Below are 12,578 nucleotides of genomic sequence, written 5' to 3' on the forward strand. Positions count from 1 at the left end.
ATCTTTACAAAGGAATTTGTTTTGTGAGTAGAACCACTCAAGATCTAAGAAACCATTTTCAAAAATAAATGCATTTTGACATAGGCATTTGCTCTACCTACCTTTCCAAGTGTGATGATCTGCACCTTCTCCTTTAGACACTTTCTTGGGAAGCAAGTTTGCTCTTTCTTCTTCTTCTTCCAATTCTGCTTCGCCAGGATTACTTAGATTGTCTTCTATGTACGTTCGTTTGCGACTAAGATGTTGTGTAGGGCCTTAGAAACAGTTAAAAAGTAATTAACAGTGCTACAATCTTAATTACAAATACCTAATATATACTTGCTTTTATAAAAAAGGCCTTTGTTTCCATTATCTGTATAGTTTTAGGTAACTGTGCATTAAATTCTATTGTACTTACTTTCATTTTAACATTAACTAAATTGACTTAAAATATATAATTTCCTCAGATGAAATTTTACAGCAGTATTTTGGTGATTAACATGTTTTTTAAAAAGCAAGTCTTTGACTACAAACCTGATACATGAGTGGAGTCATAGGACATGCCACACCATATTTTCCCTCTTCCTTCACTAGACATGGATAATGGAGATGCTGAATGACTTTCCTAAAGTATGTATCAGAAATAGGAAAAAAATTCTGTTATTACTCTTGGATTCACCTTTGACCATCTTTCTCAAACTCTAAAGACAGTAAATTGCAAATGCTATCAATTCTTTTTTTCAGATTATTTTGTTTCTATACCTTTTTATGTCTCACACTACCGTGCATTTTTACCTAAATTCTTATGTTAACCTCAATCTTAAATTACAGCAATAGTTTTGAGCTGGCTTTTTTAAACTACTCCTACTTTTCAGTTCTTCCTTATTAGGATTTTGATTTCTTTATTTGAGTCAGGAAATGGGAAGCCATAGAAAAGAAAAGTCTAAACTAGTTCTTTCAAGCTGTATCTTTAAGCCGTATCTTTGTCCTCTAACCTTATGTCTTACTGTTTCAATACACAAGTTTGTTGTTACAGTCACATTAGTCTTTTTCCTGTCTTATGAAAATGCATGTCCACTTCCGGTAGCCTTTCTATACTTAGGTTACTGCTGCTTCTCCAGTCAGTCTGTATATATACCAACCTATCCACTTAGGTCCAGGTCAAAACCCAGCCCACTCCAAGCTGTAAAATTCTACCTTAACATTCTGTATTTTATAGGTTATTAAAATATTTTTGTTGATGGACTGGTGGACTTCTATAGTGGAAAAAAGCTCACCCAAATTCCTGTATGATCATGAAACCAGAAAGTCCTAATTATAAATATGTCAGTGGTTTAGCAGTGATAGCCTATTTAAGACCATCTCATTTTACAAATTTCAACTCTTTTTCTATGATCAAACCACCCTACATATTTTAAATATCACATTTTCAGATAATAACCGTTGAAAAATACTAAATTATTATAACTATTATTAAAGGCCCGCAATCTGATTCTTATAAGAACCAACTTAGTATAAGGAAAGCTTGATGGATACACTACCATATATACCCCTCTTTTGCTTCAAATATGATTTTCATATGTGGAGGTTCAATTTCCATAAATTTTTTCTGAACTGTAACTGCCTACATCTGAATAGCTGTTGCAATTTTTGTATTTCCTGTATAAGTACACTCCTCCCTCAGTATCTGCGGGGCGGATTCAGTTCCAGGACCCCTTACAAATATCGAAATCCACTGATGCTACCGTCCCATATATAAAATAGTGATCCACAGTTGGCTGAGTCCACAGGTGTGGAACCGATGGATATGGAGGGCCAACTGTGCCACAGAATTTATACTGTTTCTATTCATAATAGTATTATTCTTAACTGGGCCATGAATGAACAAGACACACAGAAACCCAAAGGAAGTTAGAAAACTAAAGTAAGAAAAACACAACAACATTAAACCAAACTACTTAAATTTTGAGGGAGTAACTCATTCCCTACTAAAACTCAACACCCATTCATAACTGAAAAAAAGGCACTTGAACAATTAGAACATTAATCTGATAACAAGTATCTACCAAAAACTATCGATAAGCATGCATGCTAGCATGGTATCTATTTAGCACTGCTCTACAGGTCATAGTAACCTTAAAACTGAAAAGACCATGCAGTATAAGGACTGGAAGAGGAAATGCAAAAATTACCATAAAAAACAGTTTATGATTATCTATATTCAAAATGCAAGAGAATCTAGGCAGGCGATTATGAATTTGCCAAGGGTGTGGGGACATATAAAAATCAATAGTGTTTCTACACAAAAGCAAAACGTTAAAAATCCAGAAAACAATTGTTTTAAAGTTTTTTTTTTTTACATACAGTAAAGAAAAAGGCCCATGAAACACTGCAGAAGTACAACTTCCTTTGTGGAAGATTTGACACAACTTTGTTGGAAATAAGACCAAAAAGTAGAAAAATGAAATATGTCGATGAGAAATCTCAGTAACGATACTGGGAAATGGCAATTCTTCCCTTAGACAAACTAATTCTAAATTTTATTGGACGAGTATAGGGCCAAGAGAATTTAGAAGCAGAATGAGATGAGGGTGAGGATGGGGGTGATGAAACCCCTGTAAGCATAAAACTACACTAATTGAAGCAATGTTGTATAAGCTCAAAGATAGGCACTGTTCTATATTCTACTGGCCAAACAGCTGACCCATGTGGTTGCCAAGGCTGTGACCAAACTGGCATCACAAATGATGGAGAAAGGAGGGGTATCCAATGCATGATATTGCACTAATTCACTATCCATATGCAAAGAGGAAGCCTAGGAAGATGGAAAACCTCAAAGTTAAAACTAACATTTGTACAAGAAACGAAAATATTTTTATGACAATAACTGAGGGAAGGATTTCTTGAAGAACCAAAGATTGGTAAATTTCATTACATCATATTTTGATTTAACTAAGTGAAAGACCGCTACATACTAGAAAAAGAACGTCTGCATTGTACATAACCAATAAAGAATTAATCTCCAGAATACAGTAAGAATTCCTACAAATTTATAGGAAAAATCAAACTATGCAATTTAAAAATTAGAAAAAACACAGTTTACAAAGTGGCCAAAAAATATGAAAATACTCACTGATGCTGTTAATCTAAAAAATGCAAATTAAAGTCAGACACACTTTACACTCATCAGATGGGCAAAAAAACTGTAGAAAAAGGGGCACTATCACATAGCACTGTTGGAGAGTGTAAGCTGGTACAACTAATTTATATAGCAAATTTCCAATGCCTAATTAAGAGTCAACAGTAAATGGGAAACACAATGTCTCCTGTAAATGTCCAACCAATAAATATGTTACAATTAAAATTCCATCTAGCACAGATAGTATCAAAGTAGGTGGGTGGGGATGACCTAAGGTGTTGAGATTTGCAAGATGGGATACTAAAGGGAGAAAGGATTCAAGGAAAGGAGGGATGACAGAGCAATACTGAGAAAGGACCATGGGATGATGGTCTAGTGGGAAATGGTTTCAAATTGTGGTCTGTAGAAATTAAGAGTCTTGCAAAGGTGCTTTTGGGGGGTTATCAGAGAGGGAGGGAGGTGTGTAGGCGACAGTTTAGACCCATCTGCTTTAAAGAGCATAACTGCATTTTTATTTTTATGTTTGGCACACTGAAGGTTTCATATAAGATTCTGTTTGGCAATCAGTTCTGTAGCTTTATCACTACTTCAAAATTCTCCAAATTAAGCCTTCTATACAGGCCAAGCCAAGGAGGTGAGGTGGGTTTTGTAAACTGGTACCAAAGTACAAACAACTTAAAAAAAAAAAAAAAAAGCAGAATTCAAACTACAAACTACTCCTCATAGACATTGTATTTTTATCTACACTCCCTCACTTTGACCCATAATTGATTCCTTTCTCTAATACCTTTTTAAAAGACTTTTGAGCATATGTACATATTTTATTAATAAATGGTACATATAATAAATGAGCAGCAGAATAAAGACTTTTTCAATATACCATTACGTTAATATTCATGCCATTTAACTATTAAAGTTCCTTTACAAATCTGTAAAGCAAATGCTATAGTCATACTGTTTTCAACTATATTCTTTGTCAGTTTGCTTTGCCAACTTGTGATTTAGTAACTAAAAGGTTACAGACTTCGAGTTATGGTGAAACCGGAAAGAAGTGCCTGTGTTGCAGGAATAAGCCTGTTCCAATCTAGGAAATGTAGTTCTGACATGTAGACAAATAAGTAGTACCTCTTTGCAAGTGATTGTTCCTATCACAGAATTCTTACCAGTACTCTGTACTTCTCATACCACTACATCTTTCTCTTGTGTGTATCAGTCTGTTAGTTCACTGAGGCTGTTTTACTTATCGGTAGGTTCCTTCTCTCCCCCAGACCAAACTCAAAACCTTAAATAGAGAAGCACTGTACATCTGATTAAGATTAGAGGCAAATGATTTACTCCCTTCAGGTATATCTAATAAAGGAAAATACATATATACATTATTTCCTTACCGAAAAGAATGATCGTGGAATTGGTGAGCAACTTTCTCTTGTACATAGTGAATTCTTCTCACTGTTCTTGGGTGACTTTACTGGACTTCCAACTCCACTGTTTAAGGATTCAGGTGATGAAATTTTTGGATAAGGTGATACTGATTTTGTTATACAGCCATAGTCCTGAGTAAAATCCCTTTCTGTTATTTTCTCTATACCTACATTGCCTCACAAAACACAAACAAAAAGATGGCAGGTGTTAATCACTGACATCTTTAGAAATAGTATTATTAAATTCTAAAAAATACAGTAATTTATCAAATCCTCAAATCTTAGCTGTATTTAGAAAGGATAAATGTTCAATAAATCAAGATAAAATTAAGTGTAAAATATTTTTATAAGACTTTGAATAATATTAATGTCTCAATTTAAAACAAAATTGTAACTATAAGAACTTTCAAAACATTTTCAAACACAAATATCTGTAGTATGGGCTGCACTATAATGATCAACCTAATTATTATCTTGAGTAATTTTGACACCAGTACTGATATATATATATTAAGGTCACAGAACTTTATGGTTAGAAATGGCTTGGGAAATCATCTGGTCTACCTCCTTTATATATAGATGAGAAAATTCATGGCTGAAATAAGTCTTAGTATAAATGAATTCTCAGACAGTTTTCAAATCAAATCAGGGCATGTGCATCTGTCTTCTAAGTGTGTGCTTATCTGAGATGACAGTGGTCCCAAGCATTATGAAAATATTCTAGAAAAGAACAAAGTAGCTACTTTAGAGGAAATGTACATTAACTGGTGTTGAATGGTCTTGAATTTTAGCTAAAATGACAGACACTTAGAAATGCTTTAAAATATTCATAAAGGGAAATGAAAAATATACTAAAAGTAGAAACTTATAGTTTCTATACTGGAAAAATATATACATATGCCAGCGCTCCAAAGAATAAATTTTCTCTTTCCCAATTATTTTTAAATAAAAGCAAAACTTCAATTGTTTATGAAGATAATCTACTACAGCTCCAAAGATTGACCATGATATTCCTTGGAGAATTCTGTCAATGAAATGTAAAAATGAGAAAATAGAAATCCCCATCATTATTTCCCTCTTATTAAATATATTTTGAGCTAAAAACATAAGTGTTTATTCAAGCTTTCACATTATAATTTGTAAGTATACATTAAATATTTTCTATATTGAAGCATTTGGTCTTTAACTTCCTAACATGTAAAACTTCAGTGTCATAGTAATATTGTTCCCAAGTCTACTTAGCAAAGACCAAGTTACTAGCATTAACTAGTTTAAAAATGAAGTTTTGACTACTGAAAATCTTAAAACATATCCCTCAAAGTTAGTCTTCAAATTGTATTTTCACATAATTAGTTATAAAAGAAAGTTACTGAACATTCAACTAAAAGAAAAAAATGATACTGACATCTCATTACTTCTATAGATGACGGACTCCCAGATAAAGTTACAGGAGATAGATCAAGGTTATCATCTCTTATAGTATCTTTCAGTAGAGGTGAGTTTTTCCATTCTTTTGATACATCCTCTTGAGTTTCGGCAGTGAAGGGATTCTGCTGTTTCTTTGGCAGTTTCATGGTTTTGCGTCTGGAATGGATCTTCTCCTAAATGTATTAATATCTTTCAGTTATACTCGAATACAAATAACTTATACTGGGACACATAAAACAATTTAATTAAATTACATTGAATTATTAAATGCCTTGTATCACTACATACAGGCATAACAGGGGCCTCAACATGAGTAGTGAAAGACCTTCTAATACACAAGAAAGCATATGACAAATTCACAGGAAAATATTATAGACTATAATAAATATCCTAATAGATACAAATAAAATGCTATAACGGTTCAAAAAAGATGATTTCCAGTTTAGGGAAACCAGAAGGAATTCCCCGATTTCATGGTACTCAACATGCTCAGGAGTTTGTAAAAGAAGATGGCAAGGGAACATACTGAGAGTATGGAGGACGACTGATATGAGCAAAGGTAGCGAGAAGCACAGCTCTTGTTTGGCAGTCACAGGTTATTCTATTTGACTGGTACAGTTCTGTGTATATACTGGGCAAGTGAGAAAATAAGCTTGGAAAGGTATTTCGATGTTTTGAATGTCTATTTGGAGATTTTCAGGGTTTTCCTTTGAAGAAGGTAAGATGAGAGGTGGCTTGGTAAGATTTACCTAATTATTTGCATAGTAAATTAAAGTAGGAAGCGATAAGAAAATGTGGAGGTAAGTTATGAAGTCCTTAAGTTCTTCCAGGTAAGAGATAACAGAGGGCGATGGAGGTTTAATGATTTAAAATGAGAACAAAAAAACAAAAAATAAAAAAAAACAAAACAGAACAAAAAATAATAATAATAAAATGAGAACAGTGTAATGATCAGAGACCTGCCAGACTCTTTTGAGTTCAAATCTTTTTTTTTTTTTTTAACCTTTTCCTAGCTGTGTGGCCTTGGGTAAGTTCCTTCATCTCTCTAGAAGTCAGGGGTGAACAGAGGTGGGGCAGCGTATGGAAAGAACCTCAGATCCAATATTTTTGCTTTCATTCAAGAAAAAGATCCACAGCTTCCCAACAGTCTGTAGTTTCTTGAAGCATAATTTTGGAAAGACCAAGTACTTCTCTAATTCAAAGATATTAAAGTTATAATTTTACTAGAGTCAAACATCTCTTTTGTAACAATAATGCCAACTTATTATAAATTTTAACATTATATTGCCTAAGGATCAATTTTTAGAATTGTTATATGTTTTCTCATATAAAAAGAAGTGACAAGATAAATCTGACATTCTTACAAAATATATTCTATATTTAATATTTTAAAAGGCTTTTAGAAACTATTAATCTGAATTGTATCTATTTACCTTTACTTTCTCTTTAAATGAATGTGAAAATTCTTGTTCACTCTCTGATTCTGAATTTGAGAGATCTTTATAATTTTTTTTGGTTTCTGCGGCTCGTCGTGGAAGTCTCATTCTCCCCTCTGGAACTGTCTCATCTACCTTTTTGGTGATGTTTTTGTTGGATGTCTTTAGGAGAAAAATTCCTGAATATATTAGATCAATATTTTGAGATACAAGCTATTTGCTACAAAATTGGCACTGTGACAAGATCTGTATATTTGTAGGAATAAAAAGATTCCTGATTAATACTTTTAAAATGACTGGATTTTATCTTTCCATTTCAAATATATCTTTATCACCTTTTTATCCTTATCATTAAAGCTCTGTGAGGCCTGATATGTATTACATAACTAAAGTAAGAGAGAGAGAAAGGAAAAGATATCAAAAATACCTACAACCACAGAATAAAATAGACTTAAAACAAGTCAACATGATTCAAAAAGGCAGAAGGTAGAAGTAAGTGTGCAAAGCTTGGAACAATTATAGAAAACAAGGAACTGATAACAAGGATAAATTTATGAGGGGACAAATGATATTTTTTCATTACAAGGAGAAAAATAATTTTAAAGGGATGTTTGAACACAGACTTCCTGGTTTTACCATTTTAGATCTTGGCTGTCCCCTTTCCAAAGATGGTCCTGCAATTCAAGAAAATAAGGTTAAATTTTTCAAATAGATAAGAACTGCCATTAAAATTTGTTAGAATACTTCTGCATGTAAGTTAAAATCATAAAAACAATAAGAATATACCTTTAAACTCATTCAAAATTTTAAGTTTCAAGATAAGACTAAACTGACATTGATACATTTTACAGTATAGTTTGGTACAACATGAATTACCAATTTCCATTCTCCTTTATTTTATAGTATGCACTTTTAAACATACAAGAGAATATGTAACATACATTATAAAGTTACACCCATGAATCTACTATTCCACTATGAACCAGATTATGAATAATACTGAATCTACTTTGTGTACTCCCTCTTACACGATCCTCCATATCCCCTCTGCCAAAAGGTCATCGCTATCCTGAAATCTGTTTCTTAGTCACTTGCTCTTAAAGTTTTACTTCACAGATATATATCCCTAGACAATATAATGAACTTTATAAAACTGTATCACATTATATGAAATATTCTATGATTTGGTTTATTTTTCACCCATCATTATGTTTCTAAGATTTACCCATATTATTAAGAGTTGCTTCAGTCCCTATTCCCTTTTTTGCATTTCCAGGACAATTTCCTCTTTCTAAATATTCACTGAAGCCTAAGAACTGGGCTTATCCCAGCCAAGGAAATAATAATGAATTGGGATTATCCAAGGTCTTCCTGGCAATAAACCAGCTCGTACATATTGGCTCACTGTCATTCAACCATAAAAACAAAACAATTCACTCAGAAGTGTTCTATTTTAAGAGTATTTACTGACTTCAGTATTCTAACCTTTAATAACTTCCCATGTCATAAATGTCTTTACTTATACATCTTCCTACTAGACTATAAGGTCCCTGAGAGTATGTGAATCTTATCATGTTTCTCCTTGGCTTATAACACACTGCTTCAAAGTCCACACACTGTGACTAGACCCAGCCATATTTTTCAACATTCTGCCACAAGTCTGATCTACATTCCAACTACCCCGATACTGCACTTCCTAAGTACACTATGCTATTTCCTACTGTCTCTTATATATATGATAATCCTATTACTTCTCTTCCTCATGTGTATGATTGAACTCTCATCTGTTTTCAAGATTCAGCCTCATTTCTAAACACACGCCAAAGTTCATTTCCTATTTCCTCTATTTTTACTTCTTTTTAAGCCATCGTTCCCTCCCCCAACTCCCACAGGTCACTAACAATTATTTTTATCCTGAAAGAAAATAAAAACTGATTCCTTAAAACAAATATAAAAGCTCAGAGTTATGTTACCTTCTTTTAAAAATGGAATATATAAAATCTCTGTGGTTTAGTAAACACTGAAATTTATCTAAGCTATGAAAATGGCCATTATGTCTAGCCAAAAATGCATACCTCAAACTCTTGTCCAGCTACTTCAAGAAGCAGAAGACTTATGCTGGGAAAACATTTTATAAAAGATTTTGGCAAAAATATTTCTGTACGAAAATTGTTTTCCTTTCAATAAATGTTTATTGCATCTATGTGAATTCCTAAAAAGCAGGGAGCGGGGTGTTGTCCAAGCTTTGATTTTGTTTACAGTGCTGGGGTCATAAGTACTTAGTACATGACTCACGGTAATTAGCCAAATAACTGAATAGTAGGCCATGAGTAGAGAAATGATGAGAGTGTGTCATGAACTAAAGATTATGATAAGCCATATTTTGTGTCCCTGAAGATTCCAATAAAAAAGAAATTTAAATATAACCATATTACCAAAAATAAGAAAACAAAAACCGCTGTAGCATTTTGGTGTATTTACTTTCATACTTTTGTTCCTATTCAAAAGAGTATGTAATTATAAACACTATCTACATAACAAAAACACATTTATCAACCAACAAAGTGTTTCATACAGTTGAAACGGTAAAATCATTTACAGATTTCTCTAAAAAGTGATTTCTTACTTGATTTCCCACTTTTATGTTTCTTCACATTTTTATTTCTGCTGTAGTCTATTAGCTGTGGTTTTGATTTTGGTTCTCTTAGCCAGCTAATATCGGTCTTGCTGTCATCATATTTGTATTCTGTGTCACTATCACTAAAGAGATTTTTCTTTTTGTGATTAGTTACAGTCTATAAAAACAAAAAAACACAATCCTTGTAATAGATGAAGGAATCTGGCTTATTATATGTCATACAAAGGAAGTTAAACCAAAAAATAAAAAATAAAACCACCAAAAAACTCAGAAAAACTAACTTCTCATTTTTTTTTAGCACACTAAATCATCTATCTGGCATTAAGGACCTATCCAATAAAATCACTCAGAAACCCAGATCAGAGATTGAGATTTATATTTTGCTGTCAATGTTGTTGTTAATTAAAAGTTAAATCAAAACAGCTTACTTCCATAGAGACAAAACCTAATACCATTGAAGAGAGTAACTAAGGTTGTCATATTTTCTATTACTAGACGATTACAAATAGCTCAGACACTATAGGAAAAGTCAAAATAGGAACATGAATAATCTCCAGAGTAAAAAAAAAGTGATCCAAATATTTTTGTTTTTCAGTTCTGGGATAATCTTTGGCATTGAAAAATGAGTAAAAGAAATACTGATTTTAATAGACACATTAGGATATTATAACTTACTCTTTTATCTTTTGTTTTGAGAGAAGGTTCAAGTTCATCATGATTCCTTAAACCTAACCTTAAACAAAAATATGCATTAATTTAAATCTTAATTACTTGTTTTTTTAAGGTAGTATGCAACTGGAGAGTTAGACCTGGGTTTTCTGCCTTAACTCTTTTACTAAGTCCCTATATAAATGTGGCCAAGTCACTTATTCTCTCTGACCTCAGTTAATTATAAAGTAACAAGGTTAGATGAAAAGACTAGAAAAGACTAAGTCCTTTCAGCTTACAACTAATATCAAGTGTACAGAATCTGCAAATTAATTTTAGAAGTAAATGCTAAAATAATAGAATAATAGTAGTTATGACAGCATTTTTATTCTCTCTTTTGATATGTTAAAATGTCAAACTGGGAGGAAATATTTAAGAAAAAGAACAACTGAGAAAACTGTATTTTAAACTGATCCATCTAATTATAATAAAAATACCTACAATGTCACTGAACTATCCAGGCGGGTTTCTCTAGCTGTAGTCTGAAATTCTTGGATCTACATTTTGAATAAGCATTAAAAAAATTTTTAGTGTTAAAAGAAGGTAAACAACAATTAAAAGAAATTAACATAAAAATCTTGTTTCTATAACTTCATGTAAGATGTGACAATAAAATTAATCTTACTAAAATGTTTTTATATTTAAGAAGAAAGCTAATAATATAAACTATAATAAAAACAAAATAAGATTAAATCTGTTGCATCAGTAAAGAAAGTGAATTTCTTGTTGCCCCAGTTACTCATTTTTCTCTACTTCAGTCCAAAAGATTTGAAAGAAAACCAAAAATACCTAGGTTGGTACCAAATAAATTTTGAAGAATTTAATAATATATGTTAAAATATTTTAAAGCATATCTATAAGAGGATGGAAATTAGAAAACATGCTCTAATAACTGCATGGTAAATACAAAATAAATACTGAATAACTAAATACAAAATTTAGTATTTTGTACAAAACACAAAATTCTGATTTCTAGCTTACCCCAAGTTTTATAATAGGCTCATCAGCTCCATTCAAATTAAAATTGTAAACATCATTCCTGTAAAAATGAAGAGAAATATTAACTTCATTATAAACAAATACATTTATTGTCTTCAAATATGAAGAAAACTTTTAAGATTTATGAAAAATTACTTACAATGGGCATTCAGCAGTAACATTAACAAAAGTAGTCTTCAATTGTCTATAACTTTTTTTCTGAACCTTTTCCTAAATACAGAAGAAATTTACATAAAACCATTCAAACTTGTACATCGCTTGTCAAACAAATAACAGATGCAACTAAATTTTCATATATTATCTAGTTGTGCTTCTACTAATATAAATTTTACATTTGTGAGTTTCTTTATAAACATCCACACTTCAAAAAAATTGAAGACTTAAGTGTTAAATGAGAACATAATAGAAATTATTGCAAATCAAATACAAACGATCCTTATATCTTTAATATTTATTGACATTACTGTACATAGGTAAATGACCTCACTGGTATTCTACAAGCTGAATTTAGTGATTCTAGGATCACAAAACAATCATGCTTCTACTTTTTCCCCCCAGTATCTCATTTGCTTTAAACTGTTAAATAGAACAATTTCAGGAGAGGCTACGGTGTAAAATCTCATGTGAAAGAGACAAAATTGTATCAATCAATTAGTATTATTAGGGAAAGATGTGTGTACATTTATTCCTATAGCCCACTGCTCAAAGTATATTCAATCTGATCAAAAAGTAGGCAGAAAAGTTAAATAAAATTTTAACATACTTAAGTGTGTAATTATGTTATTAAAGTAATTTAACTATAATTAGTACACAAATATCACTGAATGATT

General features: G+C 31.8%; 1 protein-coding gene across 1 annotated transcript in view; it reads right to left on the reverse strand.

Annotated features, from left to right (window-relative positions):
* Positions 1-12,578, reverse strand: part of SYCP2 (synaptonemal complex protein 2) — a 57,679-nt gene that overhangs the window by 4,165 nt on the left and 40,936 nt on the right. The window contains 13 exon segments of the mRNA XM_065893320.1: positions 102-254; positions 514-604; positions 1,530-1,638; positions 1,800-1,858; positions 4,501-4,706; positions 5,945-6,140; positions 7,401-7,565; positions 8,040-8,077; positions 10,030-10,198; positions 10,717-10,774; positions 11,191-11,246; positions 11,731-11,788; positions 11,888-11,958. Of these exon segments, the coding sequence (XP_065749392.1) occupies positions 102-254; positions 514-604; positions 1,530-1,638; positions 1,800-1,858; positions 4,501-4,706; positions 5,945-6,140; positions 7,401-7,565; positions 8,040-8,077; positions 10,030-10,198; positions 10,717-10,774; positions 11,191-11,246; positions 11,731-11,788; positions 11,888-11,958 (1,429 nt within the window).

This window comes from Phocoena phocoena, chromosome 15 (genome assembly GCF_963924675.1).
Source record: "Phocoena phocoena chromosome 15, mPhoPho1.1, whole genome shotgun sequence".
Taxonomy (NCBI): domain Eukaryota; kingdom Metazoa; phylum Chordata; class Mammalia; order Artiodactyla; family Phocoenidae; genus Phocoena; species Phocoena phocoena.